The 23,037-nt window shown below is 42.9% G+C and overlaps 1 protein-coding gene across 1 annotated transcript in view; it reads right to left on the bottom strand.

Annotated features, from left to right (window-relative positions):
- PHAF1 (phagosome assembly factor 1) overlaps positions 1-23,037 on the bottom strand; it is a 1,784,739-nt gene that overhangs the window by 1,162,725 nt on the left and 598,977 nt on the right. Inside the window, exon 6 of the mRNA XM_044081838.1 lies at positions 5,444-5,532. Within this exon, the coding sequence (XP_043937773.1) occupies positions 5,444-5,532 (89 nt within the window). The remainder of the gene's footprint in view (positions 1-5,443; positions 5,533-23,037) is intronic.

Raw genomic sequence — 23,037 nt, forward strand, 5'->3', positions numbered from 1 at the left:
CAGTATCGTGAGATTTAAATACTGAACATATACCGAAATATTACTATACCAAAAATTCATACCAAATTTTCAGCAAATGACATTCAGTTTTGTAATATAACCTCCACCACCATCATCACAAACACCACCTGCCCCAAACCTTAATTAAAACACTAAACACACACACCTACAAAACCTATGCATAAGCAGGGGGACAAGCCCCCTGCACCCCCCACACCCCCACTACTTATATATACCAACTCTGAGGTTGAACTACCACAAAAGACACAAAAATCCTACCGCTATGCCCCTGACACTTACTTTGCACACCATCACACATACACGCAAAAAACACACATACTACACATTCAAAAAACATCGCCTTCAACAATAACACACACTCTCACCTATCTAACCAATCCAACTCCCAACACTTCCCACAACACTACAAAACAAAAAACCCTACCCAAAACCCTTAAACACTTGCAACTTACCTGAATCTCCGTACACAACCACACATCATCCGCCATATCTCACTCCCAGACCACAATGCACCGCAACCACAAACCACAACACACCACCCCAACAGCAGATTCGATAATATAACACCCAATGAAGTGCAGTTTCGATTAACTGCACTTTCGATATTTTAGTCTCAAGATACTGAAGTTGCTCTTTCAGTATTTCGAGATTTAGAAGGGATCCCATAAACATACACATTTAAGAGGGTATGGGTAGAAACATTGATCCTTAAGGAAACGTTTAGGGCTTCAATGATTTAGGCTCAGATCATTTGAATTTTTCAGTAATGTATACTAGAAATAAGTTCCAGGCTGTATGAGCAGCAGGAAGAACAAAATGGGGTGCAAAAGGGCTTACAGCAGTCGCCCAAAACAACACTCAGCATTATGATGTTAAACAGAAACATCATATGCTCCCAAAGCATGAAAACTAGATTACTTTCAGAACTGTGCCAAGCTAGGGATATTACAGTATGAAATCCCAAAAGATGTCCAATAATGTTATTGCTTTTTTTTTTCTTCTTCAGTGATATTCATGGTTAAATAAAGGGGTCTATGTCAATTGCTCGAGTGACCAAACTATCAAAAGACATATGGTCAAGGCCATAGGGTTGACAATTTGGTTTGTCAAACTGTTCTGACTGAGATCACAGTACAGGAGGGATAGGGGAATTTGCCCTTTTCACCAATTAAGTGAAATCTCAGAGTTGGTATAAATCATTAACAGGGGGTGTGGGGGTGTAGGGGGAGGGCTTGCACCCCCTGCAAAAATGTTACGTTGTTGCCTAGTGTTGTGTTATGTCAGTTTTTCGATTAACTGCATTACCAGTCATATGGGTTTTGACAATGTGTTTTTTCAATAAACTAACATAGATCTAAATAAAGCTTTCCTGTTTCTGCTATAGTGTGTGTCTTTTTTTACATTTGTATTTTTCCCATATAACCAGCAATAACCTATGACAGAAACTGGCAGAAGGAAAAGAGAAAATCTCTGCACTACTGAATAAAAAACACAAAGCTATAAATAAATAGTGGTGGAGAAATAACAACAGACAAGTGTTACGAAAAATAAAAAAATAGAATTGGAATTTTTACTAAAGGGAAGATTACTGATTGTGAGTGGCACATTGGTGATAACCAAGTGAAATATGCAAATAAGTTACCAAGTGTGGAACTAAAAAACAGAGAAGGTGCTTGCCAATAAAACTTTTATATAAAATGTGTGCCAGACAACATCAGTACCAGCACTGGTAGGAGACCCACACTGACCTGAATAAGAGAGAGTCAGCTGGCGGAGTAATTTTGCCAGCTGCACGTTTCTTCACCCATGTCCAAATGTTATGACTTACTGCCCAAATTACATACTTTAAAGTAAGATCATAATGTATTTTATTACTTGTACATCATCACAGACAATTCTATTGGAAAGAACTGTTATGTGTTTAAATCAAAAAGAGCAATTCAACCTCCAAAACATAGCTTTTAATTATGCTGGAATTGAGTATGACAGCATTACTAATAATCCAGCTATCAAGAAAGATTTTTTTGAGTAGATTTTGAAGAAATGAGTTGAATATTGCTTAACATAACATTGCAAGTAACAAAATACTGCATGAGTGCAGACCTGCCACAGAAATGCTGCACTTTACTGGCAAACATGATAAACAGCTGTGGATCAGGCAAATGAATGATTTGTTCACAGGGTAACTAAGAACTGTTTGGCTGACTTCTATAAGGATGAAATGAACTTAAGTGAAATCAGGTGCCCAAACCACAACAAAGAAGAAATGTGCGGTGAATACTTCCTTTGGAGAAAAGGCCCCACATTCCCCAATCTATTACCTGAGAGTCTTTATAAAGGTAGAAACACTGATCCTTAAGGGACAACACCTCCTACAAATAAAAATACTCGGCTTGCAAAAATGCAACTCATACCTGCAGCCTATGAAGGACTGCAGATATATTTGTGATATGGTCAACTACAACCCTGGCCTGAGAAGTGAGAGTTAATGCGTTTATTTAGTGCGTGTTTTTGTGTTATTTTAAGACCAGCCAAATTGTACCAGCTATGGGCAGAATGTATACATTATATACAAACGATAAGGGAAAGAATATATTACTCAGAAAAAACATTAACAAATACTGTCACAATATGTAAAACTCCACACATGCCCATAACTAAAAGTCAGCACTGAACTCTAAACACTAGAGCTGTTAAGTCAGAAACCTTAAACCCTGAGCCAATGTCATTCATTTAAATGGTGCAGAAGTAAAGTAACAAGATTTCTAGAGCACAAAGTATTCAACAAGCTACACTAGATCCAAGACGTCAGAAGCCACCTTAAACTTCAATTAGCCTTTGTAAGAGAGGGACTGGTTATCTGGGTTGAGAGTCTTAGAAAAGTCAAGAAAGCTGACTCCATTTGTACTTGTTTATGTCCATTAAGTGAAAGATAATACTACAAATTATGATTAAAGGAAGTGTCTACAGTGCATTTAGGGCAAACCATGCCACATACTCTAAAGTAGACAGGAGTGAATGAGGAGGTTAGCCAGGTGCCTAAGTAACTCAACCAAATGTACAGCCAGACACACTACTTCATATGGGTATTTTTGTGGTTTCTTTCTTGGAACTTGACATATTTTATTACTGGAATGCTGAGAAGCAGTTCTTTTGGCTCCGGTCTTCTCAAGCATCAATCAAACTTACAATCAAGACACTTGATTGGGTCAGTCATTCCTTAAAGGGTGATAGCTCTATGACCCATTCATTAGGGTCATCGAGTTGTCATCCATAGGAATTCTTTTTTTCCTGTTTAGTCCTGTAACTGCACTGTACATGCCAGTAAAAGCTCAAGAGTTAGGCATGTAATAGTTTGTGTGGGTGTCTCTATGTGTGAGATCAGCATCTATTACTGATATAAGCCTTCAGAAATTCCCTCCCTCTCTTGCAAGAAGCACCTCTATTCACTCACCCATCTCTGCTGGGGATTATAGGACTGTGTACCCAGCCCAGGTAAGCTTACCCAACCCTCACAAACCGAGGTGAGCAGGCAATACCTCATCACTCCTCTCCCGATCCCCCACAAGTTCATCTAGAATGTTAAGACCTGGGATGCCTGGGTCACAGGGCTTTATCTTTGAATGGCATGTAGCATCAGCGTAAAGTGGTAAGAGTTTAATCCCAAGTTTACCCATTCAGGCCACCATTTACCCTGTGATGTCTGGCAGCTATGTAAGAGTCATGCGTGAACAGGAAGACTTCCCCTGAAATATTCAACTACATCATTAAGTGTTTGAAAGTAGAGATAGGAGACCAATTTGTGCTCCAGAGATCATTCTCAAAGACATGGGAGGAGACATGCGTTAAGTTTTTGGTTTAAAAGACTATGGAGGAGAATACAAATTAGGTGGCAAGTTTTTTCAACACAGCAAGTAAAGGAATCATCAGTGAATGTATTTGGCATGAGGCCAGTAACCTATACATGCTGAAGGGAGTGACCCACTACTCATTACTGCTAGCTGTGCCAGTTCCTGTCTGTCAAGGTGAAAAGATGTATAACATCAAAGAAACTTAGTCGCTGGATGTTGTTTACACTTCTTGAGGTATCTTTTATCAATGTCTCTCAAGAAATAAAGCTTGCAAAATGTGATGCAGAGGCAGGAAAACACACACACACAACTACCAAAGCTTGTTGATAACCAGGAAGAACAAAAAAGTGAACTGAAATCATCAGCATGGATACTGTATATGCAATATCAAAGTAGGAGGGTATGAAAAATGCTGCATGTCTGACAACCTTGAAAGTGATCTGCCTTTTGTTGAACTGTGACAAACTTGTACTCTTAGTAGACAGTGAAAGCTCAAAACCATGTCACAGGTAAAAGACACAAAACCATGTCACAGGTAAAAGACACAAAACCATGTCACAGGTAAAAGACACAAGTATAGTCTCAATACTCTTCGGAACTGCCAGTCTGTGCTTTCTGCAAACCTCTGAAGATGGTAAACAAGATCTAGTGACATCATGCCCGCTTGCCCGCAGAAGGCAGAACAGGACTTAATGGCTGTATCTTCTTCTTCTTTCGGCTTTTTCCCGGTTAGGGGTCGCCACAGCGGATCACTTGTCTGCTCATGATTGGCAGTGGAGTTTTACGGTGTCGAGTTGCCAGCCAGGCACCCAACCTTCCACAAAAGGCACACACATGCACACACTCACACCTTAGGCCAATTTAGAGTGTCCAGTCCACCTACAGCATGTCTTTGGGATGTGGGAGGAAACCGGAGCATCCGGAGGAAACCCACGCAACCACAGGGAGGACAAGCAGACGCCACACAGAAGGCACCCCAACCGAGGATCGAACCGGAGAACCTCTTGCTGTGAGGTGGCAACGCTAACCGCTGCACCACCTTGGCCACCCAGGACTTAATGACTGTATATATCTTGTTATTTTTACTTTACTTATTTTTTGTTTGTTGAGTAAGCCTACTAGAAAAAAGTACTTCTTTTTCATGTGTGACTAGGGGCCACTTTCAAGTTGAATGACTTGTTCACAGTTACAGAGTATGCAAATTAAAAATGAGGATCTCAGACACATGACAATATGATGAAGCTAGTTAAAGATTCATAGCCTTATACAATGCACCAAGCTGCATTAAGAGGATGTTTTTATTTGCTGATAACCGAAAAATGAGCTTCCATCAACTTTGCTGTTTAAATCAGAAAGAAGCATGCTATAAATTTGCCATGGTACCATGCTGCAACAAGGGAAGAACAATGTGCCAATGGTAACCACTGAAGACTGTAGAATGTTAACTAAATACAGTACACAAATATTAGTTGCGGTTTCAACATGAGATGAATGTTAGCAAGATCAGCTGTGGGAAATAATTGTCAAAAAGTAAGCATCCTACATATTTATAACATTTCAAAATGCCTTACCTCATACTTTGGGGTTTCCATACTCAGTTGAAATGAGAATGACAGTCCTCTGAAATTAAGGTGGAAAAGCTGTTCAGCTGGATTGTACACTGGCAAAAAAAATGAGAAAGTAAGCAATTCAATAGCAGGAACGATCAGTTATGCACTGCATTTAATACTCTCTCAACCACAAGCAGTAACAACCTTCTTTCATTTTACTGAAATCCTTAAAAGATGCAAGTGTGAAGTCTAAAATATCAGAGAAACCACAAGAAAACAATGGTAAAACAGAACTGAATACTTGACTTAAAGGTACATCGCTGAAGGGCTTGGCATGTGTGACTTACAGCTAAGAATAAAAAAAGGCACAAGAAAGCATAACATTACATAAAATATGTTTACACAGTAAGTATATGAGGGATTGCAATCCTTAACAAGTTAAGGCATGTGACAAGCTTGTCATAAATTACAGATATATCCTATTAACAGCTGATCTGTGAGGGTACCGTTGTCAGAAGAGCTACAACTAGGTTATCCTTCCTTCCTCTCTCAATCAGGCTATTTTTTCCCAATGCTCCTACATTCAAGAACTTGCATGCTCTCTACTGGTGACCTTCATGACATCTGTAGAACTAGAGCAGCATGCCTGATCAGAGAACCTGCTACTTTGCCCAACCACTAAATAAGCACATTTCTTATACATTAATGATGGAGATCTGGCACCAGCAAGAAGGGCCCTTCACAGGTCAAGTGACAAAGTAAGAACTTATCTGTTGCATTTGACTGAGACCCTTCAAGGTGGGTCTACAACTGGGAAGAATCTCAAACAATAAAAGAATGACAGGCAGGAAACACAAGTGACAGAGACATGAAGGATCAAAAACAATACTTCAGATCTGACTTTTATTCATTAATGAATGAAATAAGTGAACTGGCTTATCATAGACCCTTTTCTGCTTAAAAACAAACAAGGGTTATGCAAATGCAAAAGATATACGATAGTTTAGATCAGGTAACCAATCAGCATGCTGTTTGGAGGTGGAGGGAAACTTGACTACTTTGAGAAACACTGCAGCCAAGGGGAGAATGTGCAAACTTCACAAAAAAGTATGTGGGATAAGGATTAAACCCTAATGACCAAGAATGGGAAGTGACTAATGAGACCCAAGTTCTGGGGTCATGATCTAAGCAAGGACTCTTGCTGACAGTGTGAATTGACCAAGTGGCTATAGCACATGTTCAGTACAGTGGCATTCTTGAAGGAACCATTGGAAGTGGCCACACCACAAGTGAAATGGTCACTAATAACAGCATTTTTTTCAAAGCGTGGGTAGATAATGCAGTTCGCAAAGCATATGAACAGAATTTGCTTACAGACTGCAAACCCTTCCCTCCCTGCAGTAAAGGTGATAAGCAGCTGTTCTGACTTGTAGAATTCATACAACTGTTTTATGAATTAACCTTAGGCAGGGGTGAACATCTAGGATGCACATAACCAGAGCATGAAAGTCTCATTTTCCATTAATATCTGTCTCTGAATAAAATGAAAATGATGGACTTCTTTAAGAACAAGTCTGACATGACTTTTAAAATGCAACATGGATTATTCTTAATGAGCACCTCATTTTTGTGAATGATAAAATATGGTTCCAATGGGATAAGGGTCTGAAGCTCCACAAAACCTAAAGTTAGAAGAGACAGCCAAGAGGAATAGAATCTTCCAAAGTTGAAGAGCCATTAGGGTCACCAAGTAGATAAGTGTCGCTCGTCCCTCTCTAACACAGATGACAAGTAGGCAGGTATTTCGTTTAGATGCTTTAATGCATAGAAACACATTAGGATGGATAGCAGCATCATAAAATATAAACAAACTGATTAACAGACAGACCTTATAGACATGCATGCTTACATCTCAACAATCAACTACAAAATGGCAGTCAGACTTGCACTTGCTCAGTAGCATTTATACACTTGTGAAAGCCCTTAGATAGCTTCTTAAAGATACATACACACACAATGATCTACATCGTCCCTTTTAAAGGCTACCTTTTGTAAAAAACACATTGGAGTTACGTGCATTACTACAGAAATTAGAAACAAAACACAATATATGTCCAGGTTGCCTTGTATCTATAACATGGTTTAGCGATACAACCAAATAATCTGGACTGAATTTAGCAACAGGGACAATCTGCAGTGAGCAACTCGTATCACAAACTTCTGGATTTGTCACAGGAACATTTTCTGGAACTGGAACATCGGACAACTCACTCTGAGATGAACGGTCTTTCTCACAGGCTTTGTGCTGTGGTATAGGCTTGGACACCAGTCTCAAGTGTTTTCAATTCCGCCTAAAGTCTGCTCCTTGTGATTCCACAATGTATGATCTTGGCTCTAGGCAAATACTCTTCATGGCACCAAATCGATCTTAACCTTTGGACATTTGCATCCTTAACTTCTTCTCATAATGGATTGAGCGGTTTGCTGGTCTTATCGTGGTAGGACTTCTGGGTTAAATGCTTCTTCAACAGACTGGCTTTCACTGACCTGTTGTTCTTAACACATGAAACCAACAAATGACAACTGATTAGTAACATGGTTCTGGTTTGTCTCAACAGAAGTCTCTGGGCAGGTGAACCAAGATGTTCATCACGAGGAACATTTCTGATATTCAGGAAAACATCACTATTAACTCGTTTTGACTTCTCTAGTAACTTTTGTACTTTGAACTGCACATTCTGCCAAACCATTTGACTATGGGTACCCAGGACTACTCATGACATGAGTAAAGTCACATTCTTCAGCAAATAATTTGAACTGTTGGTTTGTAAACTGTTTGCCATTGTCAAACAACTGTGCAGACTCGTTCACGGTAGTCCAGGGATCTGTGGTTCCTTCTGCTGATGTGGCTTTGTACTATTAAACACATTGTACTATTAAACACAGAACAAGATGAAAGCGCTCTCTCGATATCTTGTGACACAGAAGGCCAAAATACTAGTCTTCTCACCCTTCTTTTGGTAGAGTCGGTTTCTGGGTGACCATGATGCAAGGCAGTAATGTATTCGTGTTGTAAGGACTTTAGAACATTTATTTTCAGACCTTTCATAATGACACCTTTGTCAGACAAAATCTCATCTCTGTATGCAAAATAAGGTTGCACTTCTTGAGGTAAACTAGATTGCTTTGACGGCTATCCTTGACTGATAAAGTGGCTCTGGCCTCTAAAACTGGATCTGTGGCTGTGTGATCTCTCAATTCATCAAGACGTGTGGTAGAAAAATTTCTCACTTCCATGACTTCAAAATCAAGGTTCTTATTCTCATGCTGTTCAGTGGTGTTTCTGGGCAATCCGGACAATGTATCAGCAAGATAAAGAAGTTTGCCTTTCTTGTAAACAAGAGTGAAATTATACTTTTGCAATCTCAGCATCATACTTTGCAGTCTGGTTGGAGATTAATGCATAGGCTTTCTCAAGATAGTGACTATAGGTTGGTGGTCTATTTCAATCTGGATAATTCTTCCATAAACATAACCGTGGAACTTCGAAAATGCAAATACAACTGCCAAAAGCTCTTTCTCGATCCGGGCATACTGCATTTCATTTTGGGTAAGATTTCTCGATGAATAGGCAACAGGTTGACCCTCTTGTAGAACAACTGCACAAAGACCAAATTTTGAGGCATCACATGAAAGAGTAACTGGTTTGTGCACATTATAGTATCTGACAGTTGGTGGACTAGCAATTCTCGATTTCAGGACATCAAATGCTCTTTGGTGTTGCTCAAACCAAGACCATGCTACATCTTTGTGTGTCAGCTCTGTGAGCGATGCTGAAAGTGGGCTCAAGTCTGGAATGAGCTTACCTAATAGTTAACCATGCCAAGAAAACATTGCAGGGCTTGAACTTTGTCTGGAAATGGCATCTCAAGAATGGCTGTTTGTTTAGAAGGGTCTGGTCGTAGACCTGGGCTGGTAAATAAATGACCAACATAATTAATTTCTTGTAGCCTGAATTTGCATTTCTGTGGATTGAGCTTAAGATTCACTTGACGTGCACTTTCCAGAACTTTTCTGAGGTTTCTGTCATGCTCAGCTTCACCGTGACTTCCTACTACTATGTCTTCAACTATGTTGTTGTTTGCCTTTCGGATTTTTCCCGGTAAGGGGTCGCCACAGCGGAACTCTGGTCCGCTAATGATTGGCAGTAGATTTTTACGAAACACAGAGGTGCCAGCTCAACGCCCAACCTTCAATGAAGGCACGCCCATTTACGCACGCATGTCTTTCGTGTGCTATCCAACCGTGGGGAGGACATGCAGACTCCACACAGAAGGCACTCCCAAGCCAAGAATCGAACGGGAGAACCTCTTGCTGTGAGGTAACAATGCTACCGCTGTACCACCGCGGCATACAGTACAAATATACCCAGAAAAAAGTTGCTCCATTGCACATTGAAAGACTTCACTTGCAGAATTTATCCCAAATGGCATTCTAAAAAATCTGTACCTGCCAAATGGAGTACTGCAAGTAGTGAGCAATGAGGATTTTTTGTCAAGCTGAATTTGCCAAAATGAACTCTCTGCATCTAAGACAGAAAAAACAGTGGTATTTGGCATTAAGGCTGTGACTTCGACTGTGTGCATTAGATGATGAGGTCTTTTTAGTGCTTTGTTCAAGTCTCGTGGATCAATACATATTCTGATGTCATCTGAGCTTTTCTTATGTGCTACTACCTTGGAAGATGCCCACTCGGTTGGTTCTTCAACTGGACAAATCACACCTTGTTGTACCATTTTTTTTCTAACTCAGCACTGACTCTGTCTTGCATGGCTATTGCAACTTTTCTAGCTGGCCTGATAACTGGACTGACCTCTGGGTTTAACTTCATGGAGTACACAACTGGAAGCTCCTCTAATTTGTCTTTGAAAATATCAGAACAGACAGAAAAAATGTACTGGGCAAAATTAGAGTAGTTGTCTTTTAAGTTAACTTGGTGGACTTCCTTGTTAAATAAAAGCAGTCCCATTTTCAAACTGTCTCTGAGTCCTAATGACTGGACATGCATCTTGACTACATAAAATAAGTCGTAACTTCTCCCAGCAGAGTAACATGAAAGCACTACTCAGCCTTCGGTTTGAATTTCTTCATCTCCATAAGCAACAAGCTTCGCACACCTTGACAAATCAAGCCTTTCACCATGACGCACTCTAGCAAATGTTTCTGTTGACATAACATTGCACTTGGAACCTGTGTTAACTTTGAGCTCTATGGGTTTTCCATTTATCCGAACAGTGCAAAATACTTCATTCTTTGCCCTTAAATCTACTGCATTGACGGTTTCATAAAACACTGACACACCATCAACATAAAGAGTAGGGTTGCAGCTTTCTAATTGATCAACTCGTTTCTTGAAAAGTTCCCTTTTAATAAAAGAATGTGGGCATTTTGATTTACAAAACCTTTTGAAATGATTCCATTTATTGCATTTATGGCATTGCTGATCAAAAGCTAAACATTTTTCCCTTTTAGACTCATGATTTCCACCACAGTTGTGACAGTTGGCAATGAAACTAGGTTGGGGCCCATGCTTTGAGTTTGATGTTCATTCTTATGCTTCACTGAGACTGTGCAAACTCTGAAATTTGCTGGAAAGCTCTAGGGTTTACCAGTGGGTGCTGCAGGGGCTACAGTTGCTGCCATGTGCTTGGGTCTGTTTCTTTTAACTACATCCTGCATACTATCAACATGAGCACTGTCACTGTGCCTTCTAGAGCTGTTCTCATTTGTATGCATTTTTGTGTGCTTTTCTGTGAGCTCGTATATCTGACAACTCTCAATAGCCTTACTCAAACTTAAATCACTGTCACAAAGCAAAATCTTTCTCACAGCATCATCTTTAATACCATACACGTCTGTCCTTTATCAACTCATCCCTTAAATCACCAAATCTGCACATTTTAGCTTTGTTTATCAAGTCAGTTATATATAGGTTCATAGGTAGGCACTAGGCTATTGGCCCTAGGACCTATATAATCCTAACTAAAAAGGTACCCTGGCTTTCGCCACCCAAGAAAATTATTTTCCTGTGCCCCTGTCGAGCAGAGCCACAGAAGTGATCCCTGGGGTGAATTTCCTATCTCCCATCCAATCATCAAAATTTTTCTTGAAGATTGCTAATGAGCTTTGTTTGATATAGATAGGTAGTTTGTTCCAGAGTATGGGAAGTCTCTGGGACAGGAATCTATCCCTCCAGCATGTTCTGTTTATTGCTGTGACAAGGTTTAGGTCCCTAGAGCGTGTAGCTTGGAGGGATTGGGATTTCTTTAAGTGGAGCATGTTCAACAGCTCTGGGTTTGACATAGCTTTGTATGTTAGGCAGAGATCGCCTTTGAGTAGGAGATATGCAACGGAGTAAAGCTAGAGTTTTTTGAGACGGTCTGCATAGGGCATCTGTTTGAGTCCAGTAATCCTCTTTGTGAGATATTTCTGCTGCCTTTCCAGTTGTTGTAGATGTCTTATGAGGTACATATCAAAAGGGGTGCTGTATTCTATAATGGGTCTAATGAGTGATGAGCAGAGTGGAACAATGACCTCTTTTTTCCTGGATGAGAAACCTTTTGTGATGAGATGTGCCACATAGAAGGATTTCCTGACTATTGTGGCAATGTGATTATCAAAGGAGAGACTACTGTCCACCTGTGTCCCAAGGTCTCTTATCACACTTTCGGTGTTAAGTAGACTACCGCCTATGTGGCAGTTCATAGGTACAGAGTTTTTACCAAAAGGGATGACAATGCACTTTTTGGCATTGAGCTTGAGGCCATGGCTTTGACACCAGGGATATGTCTCAGTGAGGCCCTTTTTTAGGATGTCCACATTGTTAGGAGTTTCGATTATGGTTCCTAGTTTGCAGTCATCTGTGAACTTCATTAGCCAAAGACCTTCTATGTTAGCCTGTATGTCAGAAAAGTAGATACCAAACAGGAGAGGACCCAGGACTGAACCCTGTGGTACTCCACTTGTCACTGGTCTGAAGTCGGATTTGGAGTCTGCTACTTTCACAGTGTGGGTTTGGTCAGTGAGCCAGTTGGCAACCCATCTTGTGACATAGGGATTTATACCTAGTTTAGTGAGTTTATCTATAATTTCAGAGTGGGGGATTGTGTCAAAAGCCTTGGTGTGATCTAGATAGGCTGTGTGAACCACCTTATCCTCATCTACGGCTTTGGTGACTGCTTCAAATAAGTCTATCAGGTTTAGGAGACATGATCTGCCTTTTACAAACCCAAACTGGGTGGGGTCCAGGGTTTGGAGATTACCAATGTCATTATTTATAAGTTCCATGATGATACGGTCCATAGCCTTGCAGACTAGGCTTGTCAGGTTAATGGGGCAGTAGTTCCCGGGGTCCATGATGGCTTCCCCTTTATGGAGTGGGATAACCGTCGCTGTGTGCCATTCAGTGGGCACAAAGCCTGAGGTAAGGCTATGACTGAACATGGTACTTAGGTGGGGTGCCAGTTCGTTCTGTAGTTCGTGTAGAACGCAACTGGGGATGTCAGGTCCCATGGATCCTGTGTTCCTGGCTTTGGACAGTGTTTTTTTTTACCTGTGCAGCCATGATTACAGGAACTTTGCATTCTTCTGGTATAGAGATGGGCCCTTTAGGGGGTGAGAGGGGAGTAAAGTTAGTACTGAACCTATCTTCCAGGATGTTTGCAATATCAGTTGGTTCTGTATATTTAGTGCCATTGTGCTGTAACTCAGAGCAGATCTGAGTGTTGCCATCGAGATTTTTGACATAGCTATAGCATGCTTTGTGATTGTCTTTAGAATCAGTGGTGATTTTGTTTTCATAACTAGCTTGGAGGATTTTATGATGGTTCTCAGCTTCTTACTGAGGCTAACCAGGGAGTTCCTCCATTCATGGGATTTTACTCTTTTTTTGAAACAGTTTCTTTCTTCTGTTGTAGAGTTTGTTTATGGCAGGGGACCACCAGATTGGTTTCCTTTTTTTGGAGGATAGCATCTTGGTTCTGTTAGGGACTGCATGATCCATGCACTCATGTAAGTGCTTATAAAGTGCATTTGTGCAGGATTCTGCAGTTGTACCTCTATTGTCCATCTGCATGGGTGTCGTGAAGTTTGCCACTTCTGTCTTAAGAAGCATGAAGTTGGCTTTGGAGAAAATTTTTACGGTGGTTTCCCTAAACGGGGGTGGGGGCGGGATGTGGATGTCTAGGATGATTAGCTTGTGGTCAGATCTGACCAACAAGGAACTGACATCTGGTGTGGAACACTGGTTGCCCATGTTGGTAATGACCAGTCCTAGGATATTGCTGCCCCTGGTGGGGGTGTGGAGCTGTGAATTCCAGAAAACGTTGAGAAAAAGAGTTTGTATACGAGTAGTTTTCCCAGTTAATGGTGGGGTAGTTGAAATTGCCCATTATTAGGGTGTTAGGTTGTACCCTAATATTTTCCAGTGTATCAAGAAATGAGGAGTGGGAATCCTGGGGCATGGTGGGGGATCTGTAGCAAGCTACAATTTGGATTACGGTCTTGCCTAGAGTTAGTTGCGCTTGGATAATCTCGGATGCATTATGCTAAGCAACTAGCGTAGAGGTGTGGATATCCATAATGAATATGGACACGCCTCCGCCTTTAGTGTTTTGGTCCAGGTTAGGTGGCCGAAAGGTGCTGTATGAATTATATCCTGGTAATGCAGGGGTGCTCTCTGGAGCCTTGAACCAGGTCTCTGTCACTGCACAGATGTCGATGTTCTCCATTTTAAGGAGTGCCTCGAGTGAGTACATTTTGAGGTTTAGACTTCTAGCACTGAGTAGCATTACCCTCAGATCTTGCTTGTACCTGTTACAGTGGTGAATTTGTCATTTGAACCTTGCCTAAAAAAGGCACTATAGGGGTGGCAAGAGGCTTAGCCGGTATCCGGAATCCCAAGGGCAACAGGTGCAGGCCATCTCTGGCAAAGCATCGTGGTCTGTCGATCATGTCATCCCAGGCAGACAGAGACTGGATCCCCTTAGAATGACACCAGAAGCTTAGCCAATTGTTGAAGTCAATCATTTTGTCCTTGTACTGTGGTATCATTCTGGGTGATGGCAAGATGCTACTCAGGGCTAGGGTCATACCTGCCTGGACTACAAGATCAGACAGTCCTTCCATGTCTCTTTTCATGTAGTCCAGGGAGGTACGTCTCAGGTCATTCACACCAACATGGACAGTGACAGTCTCATATTTGTACTTGTGGAGTGACCTGAGTGCGTACATTATGTGGCGGATCCTGGCACCAGACAGACAGCTGACAGTAACTTTCTCCTTGTTTAGCCTGTTGAGTGGAACATCAGTGTTCCTGACTATAGAGTCACCTATAACTAGAGTGTTGGGCACGTTGTTATGCCTTATGGGTTGTGGTTGAGTGGCACACTGACTTTGTGGGCTATGTGTCATTTGGGTTGTGTTGGGGGGGTGAAGGTTGCTTGTGTTTCTGTTTTGAAGGTCCCTGTTGCTTGGGGAGATTTTTATTGAGAGCCTCCGGGAATGTAGGTGTGTGTTTTGTGTTTCTGTGTGTGTGTTTTGGTAGTGTAAGTTTTGAGGGACTATGTGATGAGTGTGGTGTGGTGCAAGTGTTTACCTTCTCCTCTTGACTGTCTAGTCCAGTCTTGGGTGAAGAGACCTTTGCTTCCAGCTTGGCTATATAAGTGCATCTCTCACAGGTTGTAGTGTTGGGTGGTAAGAGGAGAGGGTTGTCTGTGTACATGAGGCAATTGCTGCACTGCCACAAGATGCCCGGCTTCATCCAGTAGACAGGAGAAAACACCGGGAGCTGATCCTTAGACATGCCTGGATAGGTGCTTATTTATTACGTACTAAAAACTGTTTTCCTCTAGACAAGTGAGGAAAGTTGAGTGCTGTAGTAATTTGCAGCTTATTTACTGCTTACAGCAAGTTGTGAACAAGTGCTGAGCTAAAAGAAACAGACTTGATTGCTAAAACTAAAAACTGGCTAGTTCTAAGGGAAAATTCGAAGAGCAGACTTTATGGCGCCGGGAATAGTTTAACCCTAGCTAAGCAGCAATGCATAACGTTTTTTTTTTAGATAAGCTACATAGTGCTTACCACTTCCACTGATAAGCTAGAAGGCTTCCCTCCAACACAGAAAGGCTTGGGGGCTTAGAAACTTACAAACAGTCCTGGATACAGCAAATCCGTATCTGGACTAGACTACTTACAGGAAAGGCAGGAAACAAGCTTAGATTTTTTTTTTTTTTGTAAAGTAGAAAGGAGGAGCAGAAGATAATTCATGGTTAAGAAACTAAGTGGGTTGGCCTTCTCAAATGTTCTCCCTGTATTAGGTAGAATGAGGTAATGACACTACTGGGAGGAGTGTCCCAGATCAAATTTACAGTAGGGTTGGGCAACTGCAAAACCACCAAGTATAATAACAGGATACCAATAGGGAGGGAGGGTACAGGATACCAATAGGGAGGGAGGGTGGAAAACAAAAATCAGAACAAACAAACCTAAACAGATGCTTAACAAATGTAGAAAATTTCCAGTTAATACCTCACACACAGTGAAACTAGCTAAAAAAGTATGCAGCAGACAATATAAGTGCTATAAATAACTCGTAAAAATAAGCAAAAAGCAGGATACTTAATGTTATATATCATAGATCAGTCTGCTCAGTCCCCTTCCTCCGATTAGCTCAGTGTGAAATGGCAGAAACACTCAAGTTAACTTCTTAAGTAACAGAAAGTTAAAACCTGAAACAACTAAAAAAAGCTCGGAAAAACCAATGAGGTGCTTACTCCAAGCCGTAGTCCAGATAACCCCAGTCAGACAATGACCATAAACACTTCCCTCTCACTGAAATGCAGGACTAGCTTTGGCTAAACTATGATGGCCTGGAACATGTGCTCAGACACACAGCCTCTACCAACAAACAACTAGGCCCAAAACACAAGCCTGAATATGAACAATGCTACAACTACCCACACTACTTAGGTAGAAAAAACTGCAGAAATATTTATCACAGCAGAAAAGCAGCAGTGAGCCTTTAAATGAAAGTTTTAAGCAGATAAAGAAGCCAGAGACTCTAGTGAATGCTTTTAAGTACAAACAATTAAGTTATATGGTACAGTCCTTGGCAGGAAATCAGAACAAAGAAACCCAAACAAATGCTTAACAATTGTAGGAAATTTCCAGTTTATGCTGCAAAAGTTTCACCAGGCTTTTGATCCCTTGTATAAAATAAGTGCCTTTCCATTGCAACATCTGTCTGGGTGTTAAACATTTCTCTAACTTTACTTTTTAAGCACACAGGGTCTTCCCTTGACTCAGCTGGTAAAACAATATCACAGTTTTCCCCCTCTTCTGTATAGACAACAGGTGCATACACAAAGGAACATTCCCTTTCAATGGGCTCTGACCCAGCTAAATTAAGTATAATAAAAAGAATTATGTCTTACCATAAATGTTCCATCTGTATTGTTGATCCTCATTCAGTCATTACGCATGGGTATCGGTTCCGAGCTCGGAACAGAGATGGCCATTTTCCAAGCTCGCGTCAGCTTCAAACTCTCGAGCTAACTCTTACCCACAATTCCCCTCTCCCTGTTACCTCAGATTGAGTTTGCAAGTCAAAGAAGGTAGAGGCTACCTCTGGACAAAATAACCTAAGAGAACCGGATGGTGAGATCCACTAGAAACCACAGGAGGGGGAAGGAGGGAGGGTCGTAATGACTGAACGAGGATCAACAATACAGATGGAACGTTATGGTAAGACATAACTTCTTTATCTGATATTGTTAATCCTCGTTCATTCCTTATGCATGGGACAGAGTCCCCAGCTACCTCTATTCCTGGGAGGCTCTCATGGAAGGACATTTCTGAGCACCATAGAACCGAAAGATGCTCTTCCCCTGGAGGCCAAATCCAATTTGTAATGATTGATGAAGGTATGAGGCATAGCCCAAGTTGCAGCTGCACAGATGTCATGTAAAGAAGCTCTGGCATGGAAGGCAGCAGAAGTTGCCACCAACCTTGTTGAATAAGCTTTAATGGTAGTAGGCAACGAGATATTACGTTCTGTATAAATAAAGGTCACACAGTCCTTCAACCATCTAGCTAATGTTACCTTAGCAACAGCAGATCCTAATCTAGGTCCAGAAAAGGCCAAAATTAACTGGTCAGATTTACGAAAGGGTTTAGTCCCGTTTAAGTAAAAATGGATTTGCCTGTGTATATCTAGGGTACGTAGGCAATACTCTCCTCTGTTTGAATGATTGGGAAAGAAAAGTGGCAATTCAATGGCTTGATTAATGGACATTTCAGAAATCACTTTAGGCAGAAATGACGGATTAGTTCTCAGAGACACTCTATCTCTATAAAAAATCAAGTATGGACTCTTGATACATAAAGCTTGGAGTTCAGAAATACGTCTGGTAGAAGTAATAGCGACCAAAAACAAGATTTTCCATGACAAATACTGGAGGTCGCAAGAAGAGGCTGGTTCGAAAGGTGACATTGTCAAAGCTTGTAGAACTAATGATAAATCCCATGGTTGAATAGGGTCTCTGGCTTCAGATGATTCACACCTTTTATGAAGGTCTTGCACAATTTATGGGACACAAGAGAGGAATCTTGGACACCCTCATGAAAATTAGAAATTGCAGCCAAATGAACTCTAATGGTAGACGCCGATAGACCCAACTGAAACAGGTCGGCCAGATAGTCTAGTATTATCGACACTGGTGCTGAAAAGGGGTCTATTTGTTTACCTTTCAGCCAACAGGTAAATCTTTTCCACTTGCTCAGATAAGTAATTCTAGTGGAAGACTTATGAGAAGCAATGAGAATATCACGTACTGGCAGGGAAAGATCATTCTGCCTGGCAATCAAGGGAATTAGAGTAGCCAAGCCATGAGCTTCAGGCTGTTCAGGTTGGGATGAATCAGGTTCTGTGGGTGTGAGATCAACTCCGGGGTTGGATGGAGAATTCATGGTCGATCTAGTAGGTGAGGCCAAAAGAAGGGGAACCAAATCTGTCGAGGCCAATATGGTGCTACGAGGATCACCTGGCTCTTCAACCGACGGGCTTTCTTCAGAAACTGGGGAATGAGGGGAAAGGGTGGAAATGTGTAAAGAAGACCCGAGGGCCAATCGTGGACTAGAGCGTCCCTGGGTGACTGTCCCGGAAGGGGGATCAGGGCGAAGTAGTTGCTGCATTTGTAGTTGGTCAGGGATGCAAAGAGGTCGCAGCAAGGACGGCCCCAGCGGTGGAAGATCTCCGCCGCTATCAAGGGATTCAGGGACCACTCGTGAGGCTGAAGAATGCACCTGCTGAGTCTGTCTGCTATCACGTTGGAACTCCCAGGAATGTGCGTTGCTAGAAGAAAATGTTTGGTAACCATCGCCCATTGCCATATCCTCATGGCCTCTCGACAAAGGGGGTAAAATTTGGTTCCACCTTGCTTGTTGATGTACCAGACCACCGCCATGTTGTCTGACTGGATCGCAATTGTCCCAGACGGAAGCAGGGGATGGAATGCTTGCAACGCCAGAAGCACCGCCCTCAACTCTAGAACATTTATTTGTAGATGGGCCTCCAGTTCGGACCAAGTGCCTTGGACTGTCTTTCCCTGGCATAGCCCCCTCTCCACCCCATCAGGGAGGCGTCCATGGTCACTGTGGCCTTGGGTTGCTGGGGGGAGAAGGGACGAGACCATGGTGAGAGATTGTGTGTCATCCACCAATTTAAATCCTGTTTGCACCTGTGGGTTACTCGCATCATGGCTGAAAGGGATACCATTGGGTGAGCAGTAGCCATTGCAGAAGCCTCATGTGAAACTTGGCCAGGGGAACAATGGTGATGGAGGCTGCCATGGAACCCAACAGCTGTAGAACCAAGTGAGCCGTGGAGTTTTCCTTCGAAAGGACTGGAATTAGTTGTTGCTTTATCCTTAAATTTCTGTGCTCTGGAATAGCAGCTCTGCAGTTTTGTGTGTCCAAGATAACCCCTATGAATTCTGTCGACTGAGATGGGGTGAGATTGGACTTCTGCCAGTTTATGGTTATGCCTAGCCTTTGAGCAGTGAGGAGAGAGTATGCCAAGGCTTTTTCCAGTAGATGTCTGGTGGGGGTGGAAATGAGCCAGTCGTCTAGGTATGGAAACACCTGGAATCCTTGAAGTCACAAGTGAGCTGTGACAACTGCCATGCACTTTGTGAACACTCTGGGGGCTGTAGAGAGTCTGAAGGGCAGTACTCTAAACTGGTAGTGACCGACTCCCACATGGAAGCGCAGAAATCTTCTTGATGGCCTGTCCACATTTATGTGGCAGTACGCATCTTGAAGATCTATAGAGCACATCCAATCATCTTTTTCCAAAAGCGGGAGGATAGACTGTATTGTGACCATCTGGAATTTTTGTACTCACAAACTTGTTCAGTACACTGAGATCCAAAATTGGTCTCCAGTCCCCGGTTTTCTTTGGCACCAAAAATAGTCTCGAGTAGAATCCGGTTCCTATCTGGTTTGGAGGGACTATTTGGATGACTCTTTTTCTTAGCAGCTTTTCTATCTCTAGTGCTGCTTCTTCCCTTTGACTGGTTGGAATGTCAGGAAGATTTTTTGAAGGAATGGGACAAAGATCGAAGGGGATATGATAACCTCTGGTTATAATCCTTTGTACCCAGGAATCAGTGGTGATGGCTAGCCAGGCAGAAGGGTACAAGGAGAAACGTCCCCCAACCACCTCCAGAGGAAAGGAGTTGGGCCACTCTTCAGGAGCGCTGGTAGGATTGACCAGGGGAAAGAATCCCTGGAAACCTGGTTACATGGACCCCCTCTGCCCCAAAAGGAGAGTCTTCCCCGTAAGTTTCCCCCTCTGCCTCTGGGGGAGTACTTGGCCAGTGTGTCACAGAAAGGACCCTGAGATTTCTTGAAGTATATCTTCCCACTCTTTTGGTTTCGGGAGAAAGCACGTTGAGGGGAAGAATAACGGACACGTACGGCAGAAAGGGTCTTACCATCCTGTTCACATCTGGCCAGTGTGCTTTTAACTTTGGGCCAAAACAACGAGGAGGCCTCAATGGGGGAATTAAGAAAAGAACACTTAAAGGGTTCTGCGAAGTTGCACAAGTGCATCCAGGCATGTTGTCTCAAGACCGCAGCTGAACCCGCTGCTCTAGCTGCTCCTTCTGATGCGTGAGATATCAGTCGCATAGAGGAGTTAGATATAAACTCAATGGTGGCCAGCTGAGAGGCCACCTTGTCACGGACCTCATCAGACACGGCACCAGCCAAGGTTTCAGAGAGCTCAGAAACCAGATCCCTTTGAAGCCTGGTAAAATGTGCCATATAATTCAGGGACCTGATAGCAAAGGTCACTGAAGCAAAGGTGCACTTTCCTATCCTGTCCAGGGCCCGGGACTCTCTGTTAGGCGGATGGACAGTCTGGCTTTCTTCTTCTGCCAGATGCTTTTTTGTTGCGGCCGCCACCAACAAAGCATCCACAGGAAGACCTTTGGACCAATGGGGATCCGAAGCAGGAGGGGCCAAGATATTATCTGGCCGCAGGGGAATAGCTTTGACGGTATCAGGCACCTTCCAAGCATGCTGCACGATGAGCCGGACAAGTTCATCGGTAGGGGGCCGGGCGCGAAAGGCCTGCAGGAACACAGATTCCTCAGAGGTCAGATTAGAGGACTGCCAGTCACCTCTCTGTTTCAGGATTTCGAGGATATCACCAAAGGATACTTCAGAGGGTGACCGAGGGGATCCTTCCCCCTCATAGAAATCTGTCTCTTCGGTGAGGGACTCCTCTGTGGAGTCCATGTGCTTCCTCTTACACAAACTTTTCCGATGGACCTCCTCAGTGGGAGAAGCTGGAGAAGACAACGGAAAAGTGGATTCCTGAGGGAATATGTCCTCCGGCCCTTGAACCCAGTGTCCGCTAGATGCGACTTTTGAAACCAGTGTACCAGAGGAGGGTGGAGGTATAGACAGTCCGGTATCACCAGCAGCAGCGAAAGCCTTCTCCATCAGTTGGAAGGCTGGTCCACCCGAAGAGGAGTGTATGTCTAGGACAGGAGTCACCCCTCCCCCAAGTGGCTCAGCCTGCCAACCCGGAGTCCCTGGATGGCTGTGGAGCAGCAAGCTATGCATGTCACAGCTGACATCCTGGGTCATAGCAAAACTTGCCTGCCACAAAGGCAACTACAGTTCCTTAGTGAGATCCATAAAGGGAACCACAAAAAAAGGGAAGACTGTGCTATATCCATGGACTTCAAAGGCAATGAAAGAGGAGAATAAGAAGGGGTCTTTGGAGATGGGTGATCACCTCCCAAGGAAGGACAGTTCCTGAGGGGTGGGATACCTCTGGCCAAGAGTATCTGGTCCACAAGACGCAAGACATCATGTTCAAAAAGGCTTCTGGTGGACCTCACTGAGACTGAGGGAGTAACAGGCCTGTCCACAGAAGAGGCAGACTCGGTGCCCATCTCATCTGACCACACCGAGGACAACGGTGCCAAGAGAGACAGGACTACTGTTGTCTGCTCCGAAGTCGTCATCAGTGCCAAGGTCATTGTCTGCACCGACACAGGGATCGGTGCTGAAGTGGTTGTCGGTGCTGAAGCTGGAACCGACAAAACTGGAGTCAACAATAAAAACGTTGGTTCCGAGGAAGATCTCGGAGCTGACGCGGTCAAGGTCAGCACCAACTGAACAGTCGGTGTCAATACAGTGGTAATGGTCTGAACTGAGGAGCCCCTCGGTGCTGATATATAGAAGGCTGCAGGAGAAGACTGAGCCAAAATCACTAATGGAGCCAAAGGCCTCGGTGCCGAAGGTCTAGGCACTGAAAGCATTGGGGCTGACAGAGAGCTCCGGAGCTGAAACTTTAGCCTTTTTAGGTTTTGGTTGGCGGGAGTCCCCAGCCGGGGACGAAGGCAAAGATTTAGCCTTAGTAGGAACAACCATTTTCTTATGGGCTCTAGGAGGGGTTGAGCACCTCTGACCCAGAAACAGCCTCTGAAAAGGGAGATTTTAGAAGTCCCTTCAGTATCAGCTTTTTTTCCTTTCCAACAATGTTCTATTAGTAAAGTTCTCACAAATAGTACAGGGTGGGTCAACAGACAAATGGGAAGCTCCCAAACAATAAACACACAGAGTGTGCATCAGAAGTAGGCAGTTTGTGTCCACAATCAGAACACCGCTTAAACCCCGGACTATCTTTTTATCTGCCATGACAGCAAATTAATTAATAGAAAAGTACCAACAATGGTACAAGACAGTACCTGAAGGTATGAGAGAAAAAAGGGAAAAAGATTACCAACGATGGTAAAGAGAGAATACCTTGCAGTAAAAGTAGTAAGAAAAGGTAAAAAAAACTGAAGAAATTATGAATGCTAGATGCGATAGGGTAAGAGACAATAAAATATGAACTTTTCTGACAGAAAAGTAATCTGTAAAGCAAATAAACAACAATTGACTGTACTTAGCTCAAGAGAAGTAGCTTGACACGACCGAATGGCAACACGGCAAACAAACTCTGGGGTAACAGGGAGAGGGGATTGTGGGTAAGAGTT

Source organism: Protopterus annectens, chromosome 8.part1, assembly GCF_019279795.1.
Source record: "Protopterus annectens isolate FY-2018-M chromosome 8.part1, PAN1.0, whole genome shotgun sequence".
NCBI classification, from domain to species: domain Eukaryota; kingdom Metazoa; phylum Chordata; order Ceratodontiformes; family Protopteridae; genus Protopterus; species Protopterus annectens.